Genomic DNA, 22,935 nt, shown 5'->3' on the forward strand with positions numbered 1-22,935 from the left:
TGGTGGTGTTCCATTACAAGTACTAAAGGGAACAGATATTCATACGTGTGGAAATCCTACCATTTCATGTTCATTTCATGTGTTTTGTTGTGGTTAATCACTCACACTTTTTCTTCATACTTTCAAGTTATAACATGTTTCATTTGTATTTAGATGGGAAGGGGAAAAAAAATAGCTGATCATGTTCTCATTCGTGTCAATGTAAATTATTTTTTTCAACAAGGATTCTAGTCTTCCATTAGTATTCATTTCATTATTTTGTATCCATATTATCCTTGGACCCTTTTGTTTTTCGATAATCAGATCTCGCAGGATATTCTAAGAACTAGTGAAGGAATTCACCATCCATATTCTTGAAGAAAAACACATGTTCCCCTCAAATTGGGGTGGGCTTATTGGAACTGCGATATCCTGTATCTCAGTGCATAGGGTCTTTTTGTTTGGGTTAAGGGGGATTGATTTTGTTTAACACAATCTGCAGCACTGATCTTAGAATCATAGAATCATTCAGGTTGTAAAAGACCTTTAAGATTGAGTCCAACCATGTATCTTTCTTACAATGTTTTCCCAGTGTTATTATAGCAACTGAGCTCTCTACAGAGCTCCCTCACTGCAAAGACTGGTATCTTCCTTGCAAACTCAGAACAAGAATGAAACTGCAGTGTGCAACATACCTTTCCCATAGAATTTGTTATAAATATTTGGTATTTGATTTTTTTTTAATTATTATTTAATTTTACATTCCTCTACAGCTTTGACAAGTATCTGGTAGAATTAGATGAGCATATCTCAGTTTATCAGTTTCCTGTAATCACAGCAGAGCTGGCATAGGTGACCCTGAGACATCCCTGTGTGCTTCTGCTTAATAATAAGGAAGTACATAAAGTCAATGAAAATTATTTTAAAGGGGACGGGAGGGAGAGAGCGAGGAAAAGAAAGTGAAGGGCATTAGTATTTCAAGTGAATAACTGGCTTTTATATGGATGCCAGGATGCAGCCAGAAAATGATGGGCCTGATTCTGAAACTTGAGCTCTTGCAGGAAGCAGGAACATAAACCTCCTATCTTTTTCTTCTTTGAAATAGATGCTAAAGTAATATACATATGCTCATATTTAACCCTTATTAACCAATAAAGGGCCATATAGGTAAGAGTTAATGTTTAAAGGTAAGATTCCTATAAATAAACTCTTTTCCGTCAGTTTGATCCTTTTTCATTACATAAGGATTTTTTTCTCTGTTTTCTGACTTCAAATTAACGTAACTCTTACTATATTCATATTCACTACTCATGCCAATACATTAGATCATTCCTAGAATAAATATTGTAAAATATTTTGTACTAATTTCCTGGCTTTTTTAGCAGAAATTTTTACTATTGCTATTTTTACTAGTGCTGGAAGAACAGACTTGGTTTCATTTCCCATTTCATTTAGGCCATGGAAATAGATTGTTGTGTGTCTTCCTTGAAAAGCAATTTCTTAAGCTTCTTTCAAACAAGGTAGTGATTTTATGTCTTAAACCATAGGGGATTTTCTGTGCATAGGCCTGTCAAATTCTGAAACTTACATTCATATGAATGGCATCTTTTGAAGAGTAAAATCAAATTATTAAATTGAAAAGTGGCAAGGAAACACTATGCTGAAAGTGTAATATCTTTACGTAGTGCATTTGTTATCAGAGATACTCATGTGCTGTTCCTGTACTCAAGTTAATATTTCAGTTACAGTGCTGTAAAATAGAGAAATAGATTTAATATGTATCTATCTTTTCCTACATCCATCAAGCAGCAAAATATTAAGATAGTAGCTGAACAAGCTTATGTACTGCCTTATGTAAATATTGACCAAATAGCTTTACACAATGGTCTTTAACTGATGGTAAGGCATTACTTTACAGTTGTTGTAGGCAGTTTTAAGAAAATCTCATTTAAAAAAGAGCATTGTTGGAAGTACCATGTTTGAATTGAGTGCTAACCATATCCTTTTTAATAAAAACAGGTAACGGTAACAGACAATGGTATTCCTGCAAAATCAACAATTGCACGGGTGATTGTGAAGGTCTTAGATGAGAATGACAATAAGCCTCAGTTCTTGCAGAAGTTCTACAAAATTCGTCTTCCAGAGCGTGGTAAGCCAGAACGAGAGAGAACTGCTAGGAGAGAGCCAATCTATCGAGTTATTGCTGCAGATAAAGATGAAGGCCCCAATGCAGAGATCTCATACAGCATAGAAGATGGTGATGAACATGGCAAATTCTTTATTGAACCAAAAACTGGCGTGGTTTCATCAAAGAAATTTTCTGCAGCAAGGGACTATGACATTCTTTCAGTGAGTCAAAATTTTGTTTATCATGAATAAGTGGAGTGTTCTTTTATCTGTATCTTCATAGCTTCTTATTCAGTAGCTGGCAGATGAGTGACTGCAGTATCTGAAGGAAGAAATTTCAACAAATCCAGAGGTATTGTTTTGTGGGTTGTTTTGTTTTGGGTTTTTTTTTTGTTAAAGGATGATTTCAGATGTTCGTATTGAGTGAGTCAAGAAGCTGGTGTTCTTTTCCAGAACTTGACAGATAATGAACATGATGAGGGAACGTAAGCAATCAGTTTCACTCTTTTTCAGGAAGAAAGTTAAATAAAAGTGAATTTGTGGTAACAGTTTGTGCTGCTGTCAGGTGCTGCATACTTTTTCTCCATTTGCTGCTCTGATAATGAAGGGCAAGTGGCACTTTGAGAGACACTTAACCTTTTCGGATATATCTCACACAAGCAAACATGCTTGGAGCTTCTTACTACTTCTCCATTTATGCGACATAATGATTTATGCAATCCTGTAGCCTAAAGGATGTGTCTGTTTCAGATTAAAGCTGTAGATAATGGTCGTCCGCAAAAATCATCAACTACACGGCTTCACATAGAGTGGATTCCAAAGCCCGTCCCACCCACAGAGCCCATTTACTTTGAGGAAGCGTTTTTTTCATTTACGGTGATGGAAAGTGACCCAGTTGCTCACATGATTGGCGTAATAGCTGTTGAACCTCTTGGAACGCCACTTTGGTTTGACATAACGGGTAAGGATGCTTTAAGGGCTTTTATTATTAGAAACAAACACATGGGGTCTGAGATACTGGAGGGCTCACAGCAGCTTGGTTTCCTAATCTCTCTTCTAAATAATGCAAGGTGTTGGCATTCTTTAGCTGTAGATTCGTAGTTTTCTCCATATTTCATTATAAATCAAAATAACTTGAATTTTTATCAATGCCAGTATATATCAAAGATTAAAATTACATTGCAAAATATCTGCTATGTTGCAGTTTTGGAAATGACTTATGAATATTGTGTCAGTGAAATTAAAACTAATCAAATCAAACTCATAGACTGTAAGATGGGGAAAGAAATAAAATACCTGCTTTCTGCAAATTAGGATAGTACACCTAAAGTGAGATTATACTGTTCATATTGATTTCTTATCCTGTGAGCTGCTTCTCAGTTTACTGTCGCTTGATTCAATACTAAAAGAAAGGCTTGCAATGTTCCTAACCCCAGCAAACTTTTGCATGTACATATTCTTACTACTATACCATAGCTTAGCCTCTACCATTGCAAGGGAAATGCTAATCAGTAATATGACTACTTTCATGCTGTGGTGACTTTTAAATTTTAGACTTATTCACTAGGCCTGTGAGTACCAAAAGTATGCAGTGTTCACTGTATAGCTGATACTAAAACCAAATTGTGCCATGTGTTACGTGCTTTAGAATCCAGAAGAATAGCACAGCCTTGTTTCAGAAGAGGTGTCTTACAGTGAACTGTATCTGGTCTTAAACCCTATTACATTGGGATTTTTCCACCATGTTCACAAGAGAGAAAAGGATCTTTTTCACGTTGGTTACTACTGAAAATTTTAGCTATGGTTATGGTGTTGTTGGGGAGAGCATTTTTTGAATTATTTCTTAAGAATTTAATTAAAGGTTGGTTTTGCTGGTATGTATTTCCTAAGGGATACTGAGAACAGCAACAGTTAAAGTTTGCAAAACTGGTACATGTGGCAGGAATATATGAATGGCAAATACTTGAGGGTGTTCTCAGAAAACTTAAAGCACATGAGAACAGTCACAGCTCTTCCCTCAATTCATGCTTCATGCATGAACAGCATATGATGACATCAATAATGACTGCTAATATGGTAAATATTTACATAAGGATTTGGTTGGGCTTTTTTAAATGATTCTAATGTATTCTGGAGAAAAAAAAAGTTCCTGTCTGAATAGATCATTGTTGAAAAAAAAATGTTTGCATTTAGACAAACCAAGGGGTTAGAGATCTGTACAACTGTGTAGAGATGAAGTAAAGAGTTCAAGATGCCCTCTTGCACTTGCACAGGGGAAAAGCTCTCTGCATTAGAGGTATTTTGGAACTGAGGCTGCTCTTTTACTGTTCTCCTGAGCACACACATACATAGATAAGGGAGTAGAAAAGTAGAAAATATGAAAGTGACTTAAGTGAGAAGGAGCAGGGAGAAGGTTCCATGTGCTCCAAGTCAAGCGGAGTTATCCAGTCAACAACAAACAAAACATCTGTAGACCAGGAAGAAAAGGAATCCTGTAGACTATTAAAGGAAAGGTTAGGAAAGGGATATTGTCAGAAAAAGGTGAGTGGTTCATGGAGATGAGAGTAGATAGAAGAGAGGCCTTAAAGGTCTTGAGAGTTACCACAGACTACAGCAATGGCATTTCCTGGGGTCTCTTACTAGAAAAACTTGTTAATTAGATTGGGGAAGTACTTTTCTATTGTCTTTTAGTTGTATTCAATTGCTGTGCAGTCTGAACAGTATGTACATCTGAACAGAATTCTGGTGATAGTATGATTTTGATTTGCTCCTTCTAAGCATGCAACATAATTTGGACATTTAGAGATCTTTTATTGTATGCTTAGCACAGAAAATAGTAACATTTTCTGCTATTTTGAAAAAGAAACGTACAGAAAACTCTCTAAGGGGAAAGAGCAGAACTTGTCCATGCACTGTAAAATAAACCATTTTATCTTGACTGCTTTCTTAGTAAAACTGTTTCAGAAAGTTTGATATGTGATCATGTTGTGAAGGTATTGGCTACTCTTACAGGCAGTCTCTTTACTGCCCTCTTTTACTGTTTCTAATAGCATGACTTAATTTGATTGACAGCTTTCCTTTGTGTTCTGTGCTTGCTTTCCATGCTTTCTTTCTTTTTGGCTGAGCCAGGAGACAAGCTTGCTAGTGAAGTATTTTGCATCTTTCAGATGGCTTGTGACCTGAACTGTACAGCAGAAGGTATCTGCTGAGATCACATAATTTATTACCAGATTATGAGATCTGAAATGAAAGCGTACATTTATAAAATATTTATTTTATTAACCCTTCGGAAATCAAAGTGCTCACGGTTGCATTTGTGACAGGTTCGTTTTTGTTTTGTTTTGTCATCATTACATTTATACAGCATCAATTCAGAGCATCCAGGTTTGGCTTTGGCCAAAACTGTTGCTGTTACACTTTCAGTGTAGTAGATGCAGAAGCTTGGGTTGAATTCTGCTTCAATGGATTACCATATATCGCCACTACTACAAAAATTAGACAAGATCTGTGTGATTTTATTGATAAGGAACAAAAAAAAATAAATATAGAGCTTGTCTCTGTATCAGGGAAACTGAATGAACAGATTCATATTCATTCATCCTGCTCTTCCCTTAAAATGGAGATGACTTCATTGAGACATGTGAGTAAATGGTATTGCATGCGAGCTATAAAAGAAAAGTTAAGAGGCTCACTTTCTGAACCTGACGTCTTGCACAAAGCCCATTAAAAGAATTGCATAGACACCTGTTAAAAAAATGAAAAATAAATTTTAAAAAGCTGCTGCCTTTTATGCTGTCCAGCTCCTATCCATTCGTGTGATTCAGAAACTACTGCTGGGCCAGTTAGAGGAGCTGGCTTTCAATGAAACTAGAAAGATTACAGTATCTTTGTCATCAAATGTCTTAAATCCATTGAAGCATAATCCAGCCCATCTTTCCTAAACTGTTATGTCTGTCATGCAGTGGAACCTTCTAAAGGTGAATTCCTTTTTACGTGTGAATGGGGGCCCATTTCAGTATTTGCTCTTCTTTCTTGAATTAAGTATAAATTTGCAGCCTTTGGAACTTCACCCTCTCACTTTTAGTCTTGGCTTCTTGCAAAAGGCATTTAGTGATTTACAAAGCATAACATATAAAAACTCTTTAAAAAATAATAAGGCACTTGGATATCTGAACACTATCCTTGTAAAATATAATTAAAAAAACACATGCACATAATTAGGAGAAATTGGTTTGCCATGTCTAGCACTGGCTTGACCAAATAAAAATTGATTCCTCTATTTCAGGCAGTTTATTGAGAGGTCTAAAGCAATTGTAGTTAAATGGCAGTATTTATCATTGCTAACAATATTTGGACTTAATGGATGCTGTATTCTCATGACAGTCTGCTTGGAGTGGCATGATGATGATCAGTTAAATGTTTAAACAATTAAGTGTACCTATTGACCTATACAGTTAGTTAACTATTTCAAATGCTGGTTTGAAAGTTTCACAAGGGGAGTTAAGATAATTTGCTTCAGAGAAGAAGCTTATCCACATATAAACACTGGACATTTAAAATTTAGTACTCATCTGTGTCCTGCTTATCTCAGTAGGAGTAAGATAGTGAGTTCTTTAGATACTTGGCATTAAGATGAGAATCCTTTGGAAGTACTGTAGCTTTTTTAACTTTATCCATAGTCATATATGAGTACAGTAATTTGCTCTTATCCAAAAGACACTAATTTGACTGTGTGATGATTTGCGATTTTCATTTAATTTGTTACAAAGTAGGTTTTCCCCTAATTAGCCTGGCAGTCTACTAGAAAGAAACTATCACATTTCACGCAGTAATTCTCAGTTTCCTGCTATTTGAAATCTTTACATTCTTGTTAAAAAAAAAAAAAAAAAAAAAAAAAGGAAAAATGGAGGATCTTGCTAAGAATCCACCTGCTAACTTTCCATGAGCCAGACAAATCAACTTTGTCCAAAACTATGCAGTTTTAAATATCTCTAAGTAGCAGTATATCACATTACCAGAAAAATAAAAAATGGTTTAAAATAAGTGTGCATATATAAGTATATGTGTGTATAGCTCCACCTTCATTAAGCATCTGAAGACAGACCATGATCATACATGAAAACAGTGAAACAGTTCTGTGTTTTATTAACTTCTTCCTCTCCCAATTTCCTGAACAAGGTGGCAACTATGACAGTCGATTTGATGTGGACAAGGGTACTGGAACTATCATTGTCGCTAGACCTCTTGATGCAGAACAGAAGTCAAATTACAACTTGACAGTAGAGGCAACAGATGGAACCAGATCTATCAGCACTCAGGTAATGGACTTTCTAATGAAGCACATATGAAGGATATAATGAAGGAATTTGTAGCTAGAGGGTGGGGAGGGTATTGCATTTTCTCCCTACCATTTTTTTCATCCTGGACAATGAATTTTTTTTATATAGGTTGGTGACTCTGAAAGAAAAGTGGATTCTTATATTCTTGGAGACATGTTTGGCAGCCCAGGTGGAAGGTTGTGTGTTGCTATGCTGTAGTCTGAATCAGCAGCTTTTAAGTTGCATCATGTTCCTACATGTTAAATGAAAGCATAAACTAAACCCTTCTGTGCATGGTTTATTCACAAGAAAATGATTAATACTTCTTACCTGGATTATTCATCTTTATCCAGCTCCCCCAGAATCACCAAATAATATGGTTACTTCACTTGAAATTTAAAAGACAACCATTTTAAGGTTGCTTGGTTCTCTCCACCCAAGATCTATGGATGACAGTTATTACAAGTACCGTTTTATGAAACTGAGCTGCTCCTTCTGTATAGTGTACATATAGAAACAAGGTTTAGATGATCTCTGTGTATATTTCTGAGTCCTTTCTTGTAGCTTCAGTGAAGGTAGAGATTGCTAAACACTGTCCAGATAGCAGCAATCTTAGACAAACCAAATCTTTTCAAATTACCTCTTTACTAAGTTTTAATAGTGGTGACAGTTATTTGCAGTTGAACTAGTAAGTTCACTTTAAGGCAGAAGCCTTTTGTGACACTACTGGAAATAACTTGTAGTAAAGTAGGTTATGATGTGTATTTCTGCTGTTTTTTCTCATCTAGTTTCTTTCCCCCACCCAGAACTTGAGTATGTTTAGAAGTAAGGTTTAGCTGAGGTTAATTGTGAATGGAGCCATGAGCATAGACAGTCTCCAGTTTTCTTGCAAACAGAAAGAAAACTATCTATTTGCTGATTTAAGACTATTGGATTGAGACAGTGATGTGTCCTTGTTACCTACCCCTGTCACTGATCTACCCCTCAGGACCTCAAAGAGTAGTAAGTAGGTTACTGCTGTCTTTTCTGTAATGGAAATCTGTGTTATGAATGCAATTTCTTGTTGAACTCTTGTGCAATATGTACAGTTTCCTGACATCTTTTCTAATGTCTTATATGTTGTCTTCTTTTTGGCCAGAGGGAAGGATGTTTCTTGTCAATATTTAGGATTTGAAACAGAATCTTTATTGAGCTGGCTGAAAGTCTAGAGGCTTGATAGGTCAAGTAGACTAAATTCAGTAGTAGAAGATTGTAGAGTTAACAGTTTCCTCTGAGAACTGCCTTTTCCTTTAATGGTGACAGCGTTGCGAGTGATATTCTAGGCCATGAATCTCCAAACACAACAGCATGTCCCCCAGTCAGAACTTGCAGCTAACATAGCTGTGGTGCCATTGCTTCTGGTGCTGATAACCACCATGAAAGGTATGGAGATTCCTTCTGTAAATTTGTTGCCTAGTTGTAGTAAAAATACTGAGCAGATTCATTTCTACTGATTACAGAATGCTGGATAAAAGGCATCAATTACTTGAGGGGGCAAGGGGGTGAGGAGAGAGAAAGCAATAATGAAAGAAATCCAAATCAGCTAAAGAGAATTCCTTTTGCCAGGAAAGTGAGGAAGACAGCAAGAGGCTTTCCACACCCACTCTCCCACCGCCAAGAATGCAGTCAAAAATGCCACCGTACAGAGTGTGTTGGGGTAGCCTGGGGGCTAGTAAAGGCTGAATGTTTGGCCTTGATGACTACAGATATTCTATCCAGTGTTGCTGCTTATATAGCTGAATTTGTGCAGGCATCCTGAGCTGTCACAGTTCAACCGTAATCTGCTTTGTCTTCTGGAACAACCAAGAATTGGAAGGTCACAAAAATACTTTAACCCTCACCCCTTCTCTTCCTCTGGGTTATGTGATTCGTTTAGTTCTTCTTGAAGTGCACAGTGTAGCTTTTGTCCAATTTCTTTAAATGAATTTGTTATTTTAGAATTTTGTAAAGCTGAGTGAACAATATCAACATTTACCACAGCAGTCTTCTGCAGAAGAATTGGAGTAGTAGTCTCAAATTTATTGCCTCTGATTGCTTTTTGTGTGATTTTCTTTCGTGTCTTTCCTCTCAGCTGGAGTTGGCAGGAGTAGAGGCTGTAGTTTCTGTTACAGGCAAGCACAAAGACTTCTTTTGCATTGTCTTCGTTTTTCCCCTGCTGGTGGCATAAGCACAAGTAATGCTGTTGCTGTTTTGAGTCTCATATTACTGTGGTATATTTGTGGGCAATTGTTGATGCATAAAGAGACTCCTGATTTTAACTGATTCTCTTATCTCCCCTGTAACTTCTGGCCCACCTAAATGGAATACTCTGTTAAGGTAGCCTTCAGGATTATTGTTGAGAAGATGCATTTCAGATGAGGCTTAACTTCAGGGAATTTAAAAATGTTGTTATGAAATCCAAGTTGAAAGTATGATTTATGCCTGCCAGTGTGTAAATTCCATTACTCACTGCTGAAATAATAATGATTAAAGTTTGAGTGTTGATGTGGTGGTGGATTCTTCTGAAAGCTGATAAACTGAGAACAGTTAAAATGGAGTGACAGGCAAAAGAAATTCTGGATACTGAGTGCATACATTAGGAACAACAATATGCCATACACAGCTTTTAGCTTACAAAGTAATTGCTGTAAACATTGGAAACACAGTAAACAATTTAACAGACCTTGATTAACAGCAGTATAAATAATTATACTTTTAATTTGAAAAAGAAAATTACATTTCTAAGACATTGAGGAGGGGGACAAGAAAAGAAAATCTTACTATGTAAAAGCAGTGTATTGAATCTGACTTTAAACTAGAAGGCATTTGCTGTCTCAGGCCGTTAACATCTGTAGAGCATTTGACTCTTTCAGGACTTCAGTTAAATAGCTTTTTTGAAAAATACAGCAGTAGTAGGCGTGGAGTCTGTTAGATTTTTGCATGCATCTAAATGCCAAATGCATGATGCAAAGCAAGGACAAACAAATTCCAGGCCTACAGTAGTGGTATTTGACAGATGATGTTAGAGATTACTAGTGTCATACTAGGAAGGAGTATCATTAAAAATACAAATCAATGTACTTACGTTTTTATTTTATAATCTTTTTGTCTGAAATAGAAAAGGCTATTGACAGGCTGTAAGTAGCAATATATGAACTATTGAGTTGCGTTTTTGGGGAAACAAAAAATGAAAATCCTGTTTCTAGTTGTAGCCCCTTGCAGTCATTGCTAAGTCTACCAATATTTTTTTTTGCCAGAAGTACTACTTAAGATAGTTTAAAGGTAATTGCAGGATTTTACCTTTTGCTATGCTGTTGCAGAATATTTAATCTTGTTTTATGCAAAATGCATATGGATATTATGCTTTGGGAATGAAGGATTAAATATTCTTCATAGATTAAATGTGTGGTTTTGCTTGCCATCACCACACTGCTCCACAGAGTCATTTTAGAACTGGAATTCAGTTATATTATCTCTGGATAATATAACTTTTTTGTTTATGTAACTTATTATAGACACATCAATGTAAGTATAATATAATTATGAATGGAGAAAGGAGGAGATTTTAAACTCCACGTAGAATCAGCAAATGAAAAATTAGATTAAAACAATCCACAGGAACATCAAGTTCAAATATTAAAAACTGAGTATGTTTTGTCAAAGCACATCTATGGAAATCTAGGTTTTACCTATCAATTAGTAGAGCTCAAATCCTTTCCCTAAATAATCCTGGGCTGCTGTGTTCTCTGTCTGTGTAGCCAGGCTGTATTGCTCTCCATGAAATCTGTGAATAGAGAGCAGTTGTGCAACACAGCCCTTGTATAGCTTTGCAAGACAAGTCAAGTTTCTTCAGTTCCAGACCATTGTTGTTTTGGAGATCACATGTTCCGGTAACGTCAAACTTTTCTGTAGTGTGCTCTTTTAATATGCAACTTCTTTCTTAAGAGATAGTATATTTCATTTAAATTTAATCTCATTATTTCATTGAGAAATGCTCAATAGCTGGTTTTATTGTATTACACATGTTACTTTAGAATAACACAAGCTCTTCATGTACTTTGTTCTCAGGCATGCAAACCGATATTCTTCTGTGTCAGTCTTTAAAATTGCACTTAATATTATTACTTCAGGTGCCTTTCATTTAATATGAAGGCTTTAACAATTTTACATGAAAATTTGATCCTCTTATGTTTAAAAGGAAAATACACATCTAACAGCTGTCACTTAACATTGGTAACAGTCCCTGTCTTGAAAGCAGAGCTTCCTTAAGTGCATTTATTTAATAGTTTAGATCGGAGCGAGCCGCTGCAGTTCATCTAGTTAAAACTCCTGCTCAACGTAGTGCAGACTGCAAAGTTGGATCAAGTTGCTCAGAGACTTGTCAGTTTCTAAGTACCTGGGATGACAGGGCATGGCAGCTTTTCTTTGGACATGCTTATACGTTAGTGTTTAACAACCCTCCTTGAAAAATATTCTTTTCTTAAGCTTTTTGTATTTTCCCTTATTGGAGTTTGGGAATGTCCTTTCACTGTGCATCTCTGAGAAGAGTCTGGCTTTCTTTCCAGCAGCACTCCCTTTACACAGTGAATGGAGAGCTTTTAGATTCCCATTGATTTTAGTAGGCCTTCACTGGGTTTAAGTTTGTCAGGATCTCTTTTGGACTGAAGTGCCCAAAACTCTAGTGGATCTACAGTCCCACCAGTGAGTATCAAGTAGAGAGGAGTAATTCCTTTCCCCCTACCTGCTGCTTCCCTTATTAAAACAGCCCAACATGCAGTTAGCCAAGTTATCAAAAGGGTGTCCCATCAATTCACATCAGGTGTATCCACCAGAGTCTGCAGAGGGGTGTAAAGAAACATTATCAGAGGGGAAATAGGTATGAGCTTAAACAGCAGGTTTTATTTAAATCTATAAAATTTGGCACTTTCTCTTTTCACTTACTGCTATTCTGAGTGTGAAATTAAAAATCTTTTGAGAGTGTGGGAATTGATTTAAAAAATTGTCAGTGTCTTCATTTTGAAAGCATAATATCCATTAATTAAATATTGTAATTGTATACGGTCTTTTAACCCTTTATTTATACAAAAAATATTTCTATAGTTTTATTTGTATTGAGGTTGAGGGTTTTAAGGTCCCCACCCCCCTTTTTTTTTATTTGTTGGCCATCTTTGGTTTCATTTTTCATTTTCAAGAGCACCAGTGTTCAGTGAGCAGGTGTTTTTATTAGTAAAATAGTATTATAGTAAAATAGTATTATAGTATACTATATATATATATAGTATATATAGTATATATACTATATATACTATATATATATATAGTATAGTATACTCCTCAATAGTAAAATAGCATTTTAGAATGCTCAGTGACTGACTGCATTGAACCCTTCCATATTTCTTCTTCCAAGATGCCTTAAAATGTATTCTAGTTATACAGGATTTTAAAAGAAACCAACAACTGTGCTTATGAAAAAGAATCGCGTATTTAAGGTCATGTTCTTTTGATTCTTGCTGTTCATTTTCCACTTGATTTTATTAGTGAACGTATTTAAAAACTTGACCTAATATGTGTCCTGGATCACCTACCATTGATTTTTCTCCCCACTAGAAATCAATATTTATTTCAACTCTGTTTCTTTAATCAGTTTCTAATTCATGACAAAACCAAACTTCTTAATTTCCATAGCAGCATCTTGCAAGGATTTTATCAATGTGCCAAATGATTAGTTCATTTCCTATTTCTTGCATTTTCTGAGAAATCTAATAAATTGTGGTAGGCAGCATTTTCCTCTGCAGTTTGCATTTATCCAATCAAACTGTTTCAAACATTAAAAAACTACCAATGTTTATGAATATTTCCCTAAAGGTACTGTGTATTGGATTATGGCTCAGAGACCTGCAATGCCTAGGGCTACATCTACTAAAAAAGTTAAAGGCACGTGTGTGTGTGGATGCAGACACCAGTGTATGCACACATATATATGTGTGCTTCCCTTTCCACCGTGACTGGCGCTCTGGAGGTGGAGCTCAGTATTATTAACAGTGTGTTATATTAGGAGGATTATCGTGGGGTTTTTCAGTTTTGTGGGGTTTTTATCCTGCAATCCAGCAGAACCTGGGAGTTGCTCCCGTCTTGGTGATTTGTATCCACTCAGAGGTTTATTGCAGCATCACTGCTTCTCAGTGTTTCATTTTTAGTTTGTTTTGTGCAGGGTCATGCTCCCTATTGTTGTTGGCGAATAAGACTGAGGCAAAATTGTAATCTGGGATGGGCTTTCCTTCTCTTTAATTGCTCTTTATATTTCCTGGTGGCATTGTTTACCAACAGATTGTTCCGAATAAACTTACAAACTTAAATCCCTTTTTATTCCTTACCTGGCTTTTGATTCCATATCTGGCTTCTGACTTGGGATTCCACATCTGTCATCTCAACTCTGTTCCTATATTCCCTTTTATATGCTTATCTGTTCTTCTAATATTATCCAAGTAAAACTCTTAGTGTAAACAGTCTTTCTGGTGACAGTTATTTCAGGTGCCAGAATGGGCAATATCCCACTTTTTGAGAAGACTCAGTATGACTCCTGTTGATACACTCAGCATCTGTTTTTCCTTGGTACAAGTTTTAACATAAGATTCTAGTTTTGCAAGGTTGAAGTTGAGGAAGTTTTCCTATAGCAAAATGCATGGCATTTCTTTATTATTTACCACCATCAGGATTCATCTAATCTAATTTCTACTGCATTATATTTTATTTCTAGACTCTACCAGGTATCAATGGGAAACGATAAGTATCTCCAAAGAGTAATCTAACCCACTTTTGATATTATAAGTACTTTTAAACATGTGTTGATGGCAGTTAATTTATACAAAGCAGCTAACCTTTGAGTGGCTAAAAGCATGGCTATATGTGCAGCACATAAAGAACTTGAATTTAGCCATGTGTTCTGAGAGCTTTGCTGCCTACCTGCCAGCTCCTCTGCATTGCTGTTACTTGTTTAGCATTATCACTGTTGATGGAACAGGATGGTGGCTGAGCATCTTACCCTTTCTGTACGAGAGTTCAGTGCTGTGAAGGGCAAGTGGTGTGCAGGGATCTTGTGTGGTTCCAGTGAACATTATAATTCAGACAAAGAGACCACTGCCTGCATAGCACTTAGGTGAACCCAGCTGAATTTCTGTGGGAAAGCACAATTTGAAGCATCAAAGTTAATTTAACTGTAACTTCAGAAAAATGGTTGTTAGTGACCACTTACTATGCAGAGATTGAGCTAAATTGTTGAAGAAGAGCAAGCAATACCTGTGGCTCTTTGGAATAATATACTTTTGTGGGAATTCCACAATTTTATATTCTTGCCTAGGCTTGGAAATGTAAGGATCTGAAAGAAGATTGCTTCCACATGAGAGCAAGGGGGGGGGGGGGGGGGGTACAGTGCATCCACTGCCTTGGAAAACATTGCTTAGAATTCCAAATTTGCACAAATAAAAGCATTTTTACCCACCCTGGAACCCAAACTGAGAATTTTTTTTTTTTTTTTTTTTTCAAAATTACTGATGAGTTCTTTTTCATCATGCTTTAGACAAAAATAATTCCCTTCAAGATATCTTACCTAAGGTATTTTTGATCATATAGATTTCTGGTTTGACTTTGGGAAAGGTGAGGCAGATACAGGTTTAGTGAGATTCTTCTGCTTTACACCTCTTAGATCTTATCCTGTCCCTGAAAGAAAAAATTGCCTGGAGGTGGAATTATTTCATGTTATGGTCTGATTTTTAATCAAATGTCCTCTTTTCATCTCTGTTTCACAAGTATCATCAATTCTTCCCCCTTCCCATTGTATCATTTCAGGTGTACATCAAAGTTATAGACACAAATAATCACAGGCCTCAATTTTCTGCTTCAAAATATGAAGTTGTTATACCTGAAGACACCATGCCAGAGACAGAAATTCTGCAAGTCAGTGCCACAGACAGAGATGAGAAGAATAAACTGATTTATACTATTCAGGGCAGCACTGATCCCATCAGTCTTAAAAAATTTCGTCTGGACCCTGGAACTGGCTCTCTTTATACTTCAGAAAAACTGGATCATGAGACCATGAACCAGCATATTCTTACAGTAATGGTAAATAAACATACATTATCTTCTGTAGCCAGTAACAAACAGAGCTTTTTCAATGTCTTTTTAATTTGTTCTCTTAATTAAAGCATTTATTTGTATGTTTAATTTGTGTGCAGTCTGTGTCTCTGTGATTGGTACAGATTAAACCTTGAATTATTACTAATATTTGATGAACGACTAAAATAACAGTGCTAATTACTAGTAATATGCTAACTGTTTCAGGTTCGAGACCAAGATGTCCCTGTAAAGCGCAACTATGCTAGAATCATCATTAATGTTAGTGACACAAATGATCACGCTCCATGGTTCACCAGCTCTTCCTATGAAGGACGGGTGTATGAGTCAGCAGCTGTTGGATCAGCAGTACTCCAAGTTACAGCATTAGATAAGGACAAAGGAAAAAATGCAGAAATTGTGTACTCTATTGAATCAGGTATATTGACTTTCTTACATCTTCAGTTTATTTTGAAACTATGCTTGCTGATACTTTATTTCAACTGTAGGCATGTTAAAAATAGCTATAAAAAAAAAGGTACTACAGGTATACATGTTGTATTCTGTGAGAGGTATTTAAGATACAGCCTCAGAGCATTTAAAAGAAGACTACAATGGCAAATAGTCATCTCCCTCCCTTAGCTATTTGTATTATTCTTTAGGTACATTTAGAATGTTCTATTAGTAGTAGAAGAAAAAACTACCTTCAAACCCTTAAGAGGGGAGTGTTCTTTAGAAATTACAGGAGTATTAAAAACAGATCTAAAAAGCATTCTCTTTTGGTAATGTAAGCGATGTTTTGTGGCATAAGCAAAGCAAGGATTTCATGAAAAGAGTAAGAGCCTGAGACAAGTGCTTTCATGTTTAGCACAATGTGAAGGAAAGGAGCTCAAAAATAACTTACAAATATCCGTATATTTAACCAGTAAATAGTCCCAGTTTTTAAGTTAAACTCTCTGAGATGTAGCGAGGAAGCGGTTTCTTTGTATTGCTCCCTCTAGCTAATTTTAGATAGTGGGACTGCTGTTGTAGCTCAGAATATGTAAGAAATTATTTAATAGCTGATCAATCTGGCATTAAGGCTTCTGTCAGCCTAGAGAAGAGCGTTAGGTGCTGCTACTTATTTTTAATCTCAGAGTATCTTTCTGAACTTGCCTATAACAATGCAATTCAAATTATGACAATTTTGAATGATATGAAAACAGGATGGCATTGACTGAATTCACTTACCAGATGGAAGTGAGTTTTGGTGCAGTCCGTTAAATCTAGATACAAGTCTGACATTACCAATGTCCTGAACTATTTAGGCATTATGACTGAAAAAAAAAAGCCAAAACATTACTTAAATTGCATTACCTATATGCAGTACTATTTTCAAGGTAGAAAGTAATTTAAAGTAAAAATCCCAGTAAAAAGCATAAGAAACATTATTTTAAAGAGAACAGTCAGTAGGTTAAAAGTTACTCAGCTAATGGTACAGGCAAAGTGATATGTGCAAATGCTTTTTTTATATATATTTTTTATTTTTCAGTTGATTTGTAAAGCATAGGAATTGTTTATTGTGGATATTTTTTTCCCCTCAGTGTTGTTTTGATATGAAAACATACTTAACACTGTTTTAAAATGAAGCTGTGATTATGATATTCTGAAGAGGAAAAATGTGTCTCATAAGTTACTTAAAATATATGTTTCTTTTCTGTTATTTGCAGAAACATGACTTTTTTACTAAGCAGGACACTAATGTCCTTGAAACTTTTCTTTCACCCTTCCCATTTCAGTAATGCTTGCTTTACAAATCCAAAGCATGGTGAGAAAAAATGTATGTTCTTGCTGTCTAGAATGAAGTTACACCCTGCTTTCTTCCATTCATCTAATTTTTTGTGTGACTAAATGTAAGACCTATGGGGTTTGTTTTACAGGACTGTGATCTACTGAGTTGTTAAGCACTATAATTGATGTTCTAAGCATATGGAAGGAACATTCCTTAAATGCTTGTAATGGCTGCTTAGATTTGTAATGGGATATTCTAAGAATACCACTGTGTTTAGAGCCTCCACTAAAAAAAAAACAAACCCAAACAAAAAACGACAACCTGCCTTGCCTACTCAGAACTTCTTAATGAATTTTTTCCATGCTGAGAACATGGCTTTAGTAATGTGATTTTTTTTAAGGAAGTAAAATGTAAATCTTACCATAGTTAGTACATGAACTGAATATTGTATGCAGTATAGTTCAGCTGTATATTTGAAAATGCACAGAAAACAAGCATTTATCAAATGGCAGGTGGTAATCCTCAGCAGGTAGTTTTTTGGGTTATTTTCTAATACTATCACAGGGAGTAACTTCCATATCTGTTAATAGGAAGCTAGGAAAGAGGTAATTATTGGTCCAATTCAGGAAGTTTATTTTTGAAGCAGTGATTTAAACAACACTTGCATAAGCAACTAAAGTTGCCAAGTATGAATTCATTAAAACACTTCTTTTCAAAGCATGATCATTTCAAATATGATCTTATTTCAGATCATAAAATGTAACTTGTATTGCACTAATGTTAATTTCTGAGTATAATTCTCTTTCAGCTTCAGCAGGTATTTAATTTGGCTTAAACATGAACCAATTGACAAAAATAATTTGAAGAAAATACAGAATTTATAATGTTGAAACTTGCAAAATACTTATCTTTTTAATTTTTTTAAATGGAAAATTAAACATTTTTTTGCATTTATTTTCAAGGCTTGCATAGATTTGCTAACTGTTTTATGTAATGTTTCCACAAATAAACTTAGAATTAGTGCTAACTCTTGGTAACAGAAAACTTTTCAGAGAGGCTAACAAATGTTCATTAAACAAAACTAAGAAACTTTAATATTCAATGTGTTCTCTCTTTTAGTATTTAGCTAAATAAGCAATCATCCTTGAAGTTCTGTATACCTCTTTCTTAATTACTTTCTTTTTCTTCACAGGGAATATTGGAAATTCCTTCTCTTTAGATCCCATTTTGGGTATGATTAAAACTGCAAAGGAATTAGATCGTAGTAACCAGGAAGAATACAACCTCATGCTAAAAGCTACAGACAAAGGAGATTTTCCAATGAGTGAAGTGACCTCTGTGCATATCTTTGTCACAGTTTCTGATAATGCTTCACCAAAATTCACAGCCAAAGAATACTCTGCAGAAATCAGTGAAAGTGCCAGTATTGGTAGTTTTGTTGGAATGGTTACAGCATACAGTCAGTCTTCTGTAGTCTTTGAAATAAAAGATGGTAATATAGGTGATGCCTTTGCTATCAATCCAAACTCTGGTGTCATTGTTTCTCAGAAGGTACTTGATTTTGAAACTTTACCTGTTTACACTTTAACTGTGCAAGGAACAAACATGGCTGGCTTGTCCACTAATGCAACAATTTTAGTACATCTTCGGGATGAGAATGATAATCCACCAGTTTTTATGCAGGCTGAATATACAGGACTCATCAGTGAATCAGCTTCAATTAACAGTGTGGTTCTGACTGACAAGAATATTCCATTAGTAATTCGAGCTACAGATGCTGATAAAGAATCTAATGCTTTGCTGGTTTATCAAATTGTTGAACCATCTGTCCGCAAGTATTTTGCCATTGATTCTAGCACTGGTGCCATTTGGACAGTAATGAGTCTGGACTATGAGGAGACAAATATTTTCCACTTTTCAGTGCAAGTACATGATATGGGGATACCACATTTATATGCAGAATATGCAGCTAATGTTACTATTTATGTAATTGACATCAATGACTGTCCTCCTGTGTTTTCAAGAGAGTTGTATGAGACATCTGTTTTGGTTCCAACCTATAAAGGCGTGGAAGTCATCAGCGTAAATGCCACTGATGCTGATTCAGGCATTTTTTCACAATTAATTTATTCCATTATTGAAGGCAACATCGGAGAAAAATTTTCAATAAACCCTAAGACTGGAGATATAACAGTGCAAAATACAACTCAGTTAAGAAGCAGATACGAATTAACAGTAAGAGCATCTGATGGCAGATTTGCAAGCACTGCATCTGTAAAAATTAATGTGAAAGAAAGCAAGGCAAGCCAGCTGAAGTTCACACAGAGTTCTTACTCTGCAACAGTGCAGGAGAATTCCACAGAGGCAAAAACAATAGCTGTTGTTACTGCTATAGGAAATCAAATAAATGAGCCTTTGTTTTACCATATTCTAAATCCAGACAGCAGATTTAAAATAAGCCCAACTTCTGGAGTCCTTTCAACAACAGGAATACCGTTTGATCGTGAACAGCAAGATTCTTTTGATGTGGTCATAGAAGTGACAGAGGAATACAGACCATCAGTTGTTGCACACATTGTAGTTAAAGTCACAGTGGAAGATATAAATGATAATGCTCCATTTTTTGTCAGTCTTCCGTATTATGCTGTTGTTAAAGTAGACTCTGAAGTAGGCCATGTTATTCAGAGGGTCACTGCAGTAGATAAAGATGCAGGCAGAAATGGAGAGGTGCATTATTATCTCAAAGAACATCATGAACATTTCCAAATTGATCCCACTGGTGAAATCTCCCTGAAGAAGAAGTTTGAACCAGATACACTAAACAAGGAGTATCTGATCACAGTAGTGGCAAAAGATGGAGGAGACCCTGCGTTTTCTGCTGAAGTTACAGTCCCAATTACAGTTATGAGTAAAGCTATGCCAGTTTTCGAAAAACCTTTCTACAGTGCAGAGATACCAGAAAACATTCAGCTCCATAGTCCTGTGGTACATGTACAAGCAAACAGCCCAGAAGGACTTAAGGTGTTTTACAGCATCACAGGTGGAGATCCTTTCAATCAGTTCACTATCAACTTCAACACTGGAGTTATAAATGTCATTGGCCTTCTTGACTTTGAATCTCATCCAGCCTACAAACTGAGTGTTCGAGCAACAGACTCTCTAACAGGGGCACACGCTGATGTGTTTGTAGACATAATAGTGGAAGACATCAATGATAATCATCCTGTGTTTACAGAGCAAACTTACACTGCAACCCTTTCTGAGGCCTCTGTCATTGGAACATATGTTGTACAAGTGAGTGCTACAGATGCTGATTCTGGAACAAACAGGGGGATTTCCTATCACTTGGTTGAGGATAATAGTGAAAGTCATGACTACTTCCACATAGACAGCAACACTGGACTCATTCTCACAGCAAGAACTTTGGACTATGAACAAATTAAACAACACAAGTTACTAATAAGGGCCATAGATGGTGGCATGCTGCCCTTGAGCAGTGATACCATTGTAATTGTTGATGTAACCAATCTCAATGATAACCCTCCTGTTTTTAACCAGTTGCTTTATGAAGCTAAGATTAGTGAACTGGCTCCCCGAGGGCATTTTGTGACATGTGTGCAAGCATCAGATGCAGATAGTTCGGATGTTGACAACCTGGAGTACTCCATTCTGACAGGCAATGACCAGAAGAATTTTGTAATTAATAGTAAAACCGGCATTATCACCATATCAAACCTACGCAGACAGACACTAAAGTCACATTATAATCTTAATGTGTCTGTTTCTGATGGGGTCTTCAGAAGCTCAGCCCAAGTCCACATAACTGTAACCAGTGCCAATATGCACAGTCCTGTTTTCAGCCAGAATGAGTATGAGGTTGAACTAGCTGAAAATGCTCCACTGCATACTTCAGTGATTGAAGTTAAAGCAACTGATGAAGATTCTGGTACATATGGCCACATCACTTACCACATTGTGAATGACTTTGCCAAAGACAGGTTTTATACAAATGAGAGAGGACAGATATTTACTTCCAAAAAGCTTGACCGTGAAACACAAGCAGAAAAAGTAATTGCCATTAGTTTAATGGCCAAAGATTCAGGGGGAAAAGTTGCTTTCTGTACTGTTAATGTAATACTTACAGATGTCAATGATAATGCTCCTCAATTCCGAGTGACAGAGTATGAAGTAAATATTGGATCTGATGTTCCACGGGGTACTTCTGTCGTTAAAGTCTGGGCATCTGATGCTGATGAGGGTACAAATGCAGATATCACATATGCTATTGAAGCAGAGTCTGAAAATGTTAAAGAGAATTTAGAAATTGACTCATTGTCTGGCATAATTACTACAAAAGAAAGCTTAATTGGGTTAGAAAATGAGTTTCTGACCTTCTTTGTTAGAGCAGTTGATGGTGGGTCCTCCCGAAAAGAGTCAGTTGTTCCTGTCTATGCTAGAATACTCCCACCAGAAGTGCCTCTTCCAAAATTTTCAGAGCCATTTTATTCTTACACAGTTTCTGAGGACATTCCAATTGGAACTGAGATAGATGTTATCAAAGCAGAGCATAATCAGACTTTAGTATATAGTCTGATTAAAGGGAACACTCCTGAAGGCAATAGAGATGCTTTTTTTGTGATTGACCGACAGACTGGACAGTTGAAACTTGACAAGAATCTTGATCATGAAACAACTAAATGGTACCAGTTCTCAGTTCAAGCACAGTATGCAAATGAAGATTATAAAGTTGTTTCCTCAGTAGAGGTAAGCATTCAGGTAAAAGATGCAAATGATAACAGACCAGTTTTGGAGTCCAATCCTTATGAAGCATTCATTGTAGAAAACATGCCAGCTGGAACAAGAGTCATCCAGATTAAAGGAACTGACTTGGATTCAGGACTCAATGGGCAGGTTAGTTACAGCTTGGATCCTTCTCAAGAACTAGACGTTATAGAGTCTTTTGCTATAAACATGGAAACTGGCTGGGTTACCACTCTCAAAGAACTCGATCATGAGAAACAAGACCAATACAAAGTCACAGTGATTGCATCTGATCGGGGTGAAAAAGTTCAACTGTCTTCTATGGCTGTGGTTGAAGTTACTGTTACAGATGTGAATGACAATCCACCACGCTTTACTGCAGAGATATACAAAGGAACAGTCAGTGAGGATGACCCTCCTGATGGGGTGATTGCCATCTTGAGTACAACTGATGCTGATACAGAAGAAGCCAATAGACAAGTCTTCTATTACATTACAGGTAAATCTTTTTGAATAATGTCAGAATAATCCTTTGAGCGGTCCTGGAATGATGTGAGATATTGAAAAGTATTTGAAACCATAGAGCTGCAAAGAAAAATGGTCTGTTTCTTAATATGAACATTAAAAACTTAAGGGGGAAAAAGAGTTTTAGAAAAGAGATCTTTGGCTGTCCATTTCATGTATGCCTTGCTTAAAATGCCTTCTTACATTTGTTTCCTACATTCCTACATTATTCCTACATATCAGATTTTATTTTATAAATAGACTTACACTTAAATTAGTGATGAGTTAATTAATGAAACAAAATTCACAAAATAATAGCTATTATGGTGTTTTTTATCAGTTTTG

The 22,935-nt window shown here is 36.1% G+C and overlaps 1 protein-coding gene across 1 annotated transcript in view; it reads left to right on the plus strand.

The window, feature by feature from the left end:
• Window positions 1-22,935, plus strand: part of FAT1 (FAT atypical cadherin 1) — a gene marked incomplete at both ends in the record, with an annotated part of 100,955 nt that overhangs the window by 52,695 nt on the left and 25,325 nt on the right. Inside the window, 6 exons of the mRNA XM_080621770.1 lie at window positions 1,999-2,328; window positions 2,857-3,067; window positions 7,285-7,424; window positions 15,288-15,563; window positions 15,783-15,993; window positions 18,518-22,585. Coding sequence (XP_080477896.1) covers window positions 1,999-2,328; window positions 2,857-3,067; window positions 7,285-7,424; window positions 15,288-15,563; window positions 15,783-15,993; window positions 18,518-22,585 — 5,236 coding nt within the window. The remainder of the gene's footprint in view (window positions 1-1,998; window positions 2,329-2,856; window positions 3,068-7,284; window positions 7,425-15,287; window positions 15,564-15,782; window positions 15,994-18,517; window positions 22,586-22,935) is intronic.

The sequence above is a fragment of the Psittacula echo genome (genome assembly GCF_963264785.1).
Source record: "Psittacula echo genome assembly, chromosome: 1".
NCBI classification, from domain to species: Eukaryota; Metazoa; Chordata; class Aves; order Psittaciformes; family Psittacidae; genus Psittacula; species Psittacula echo.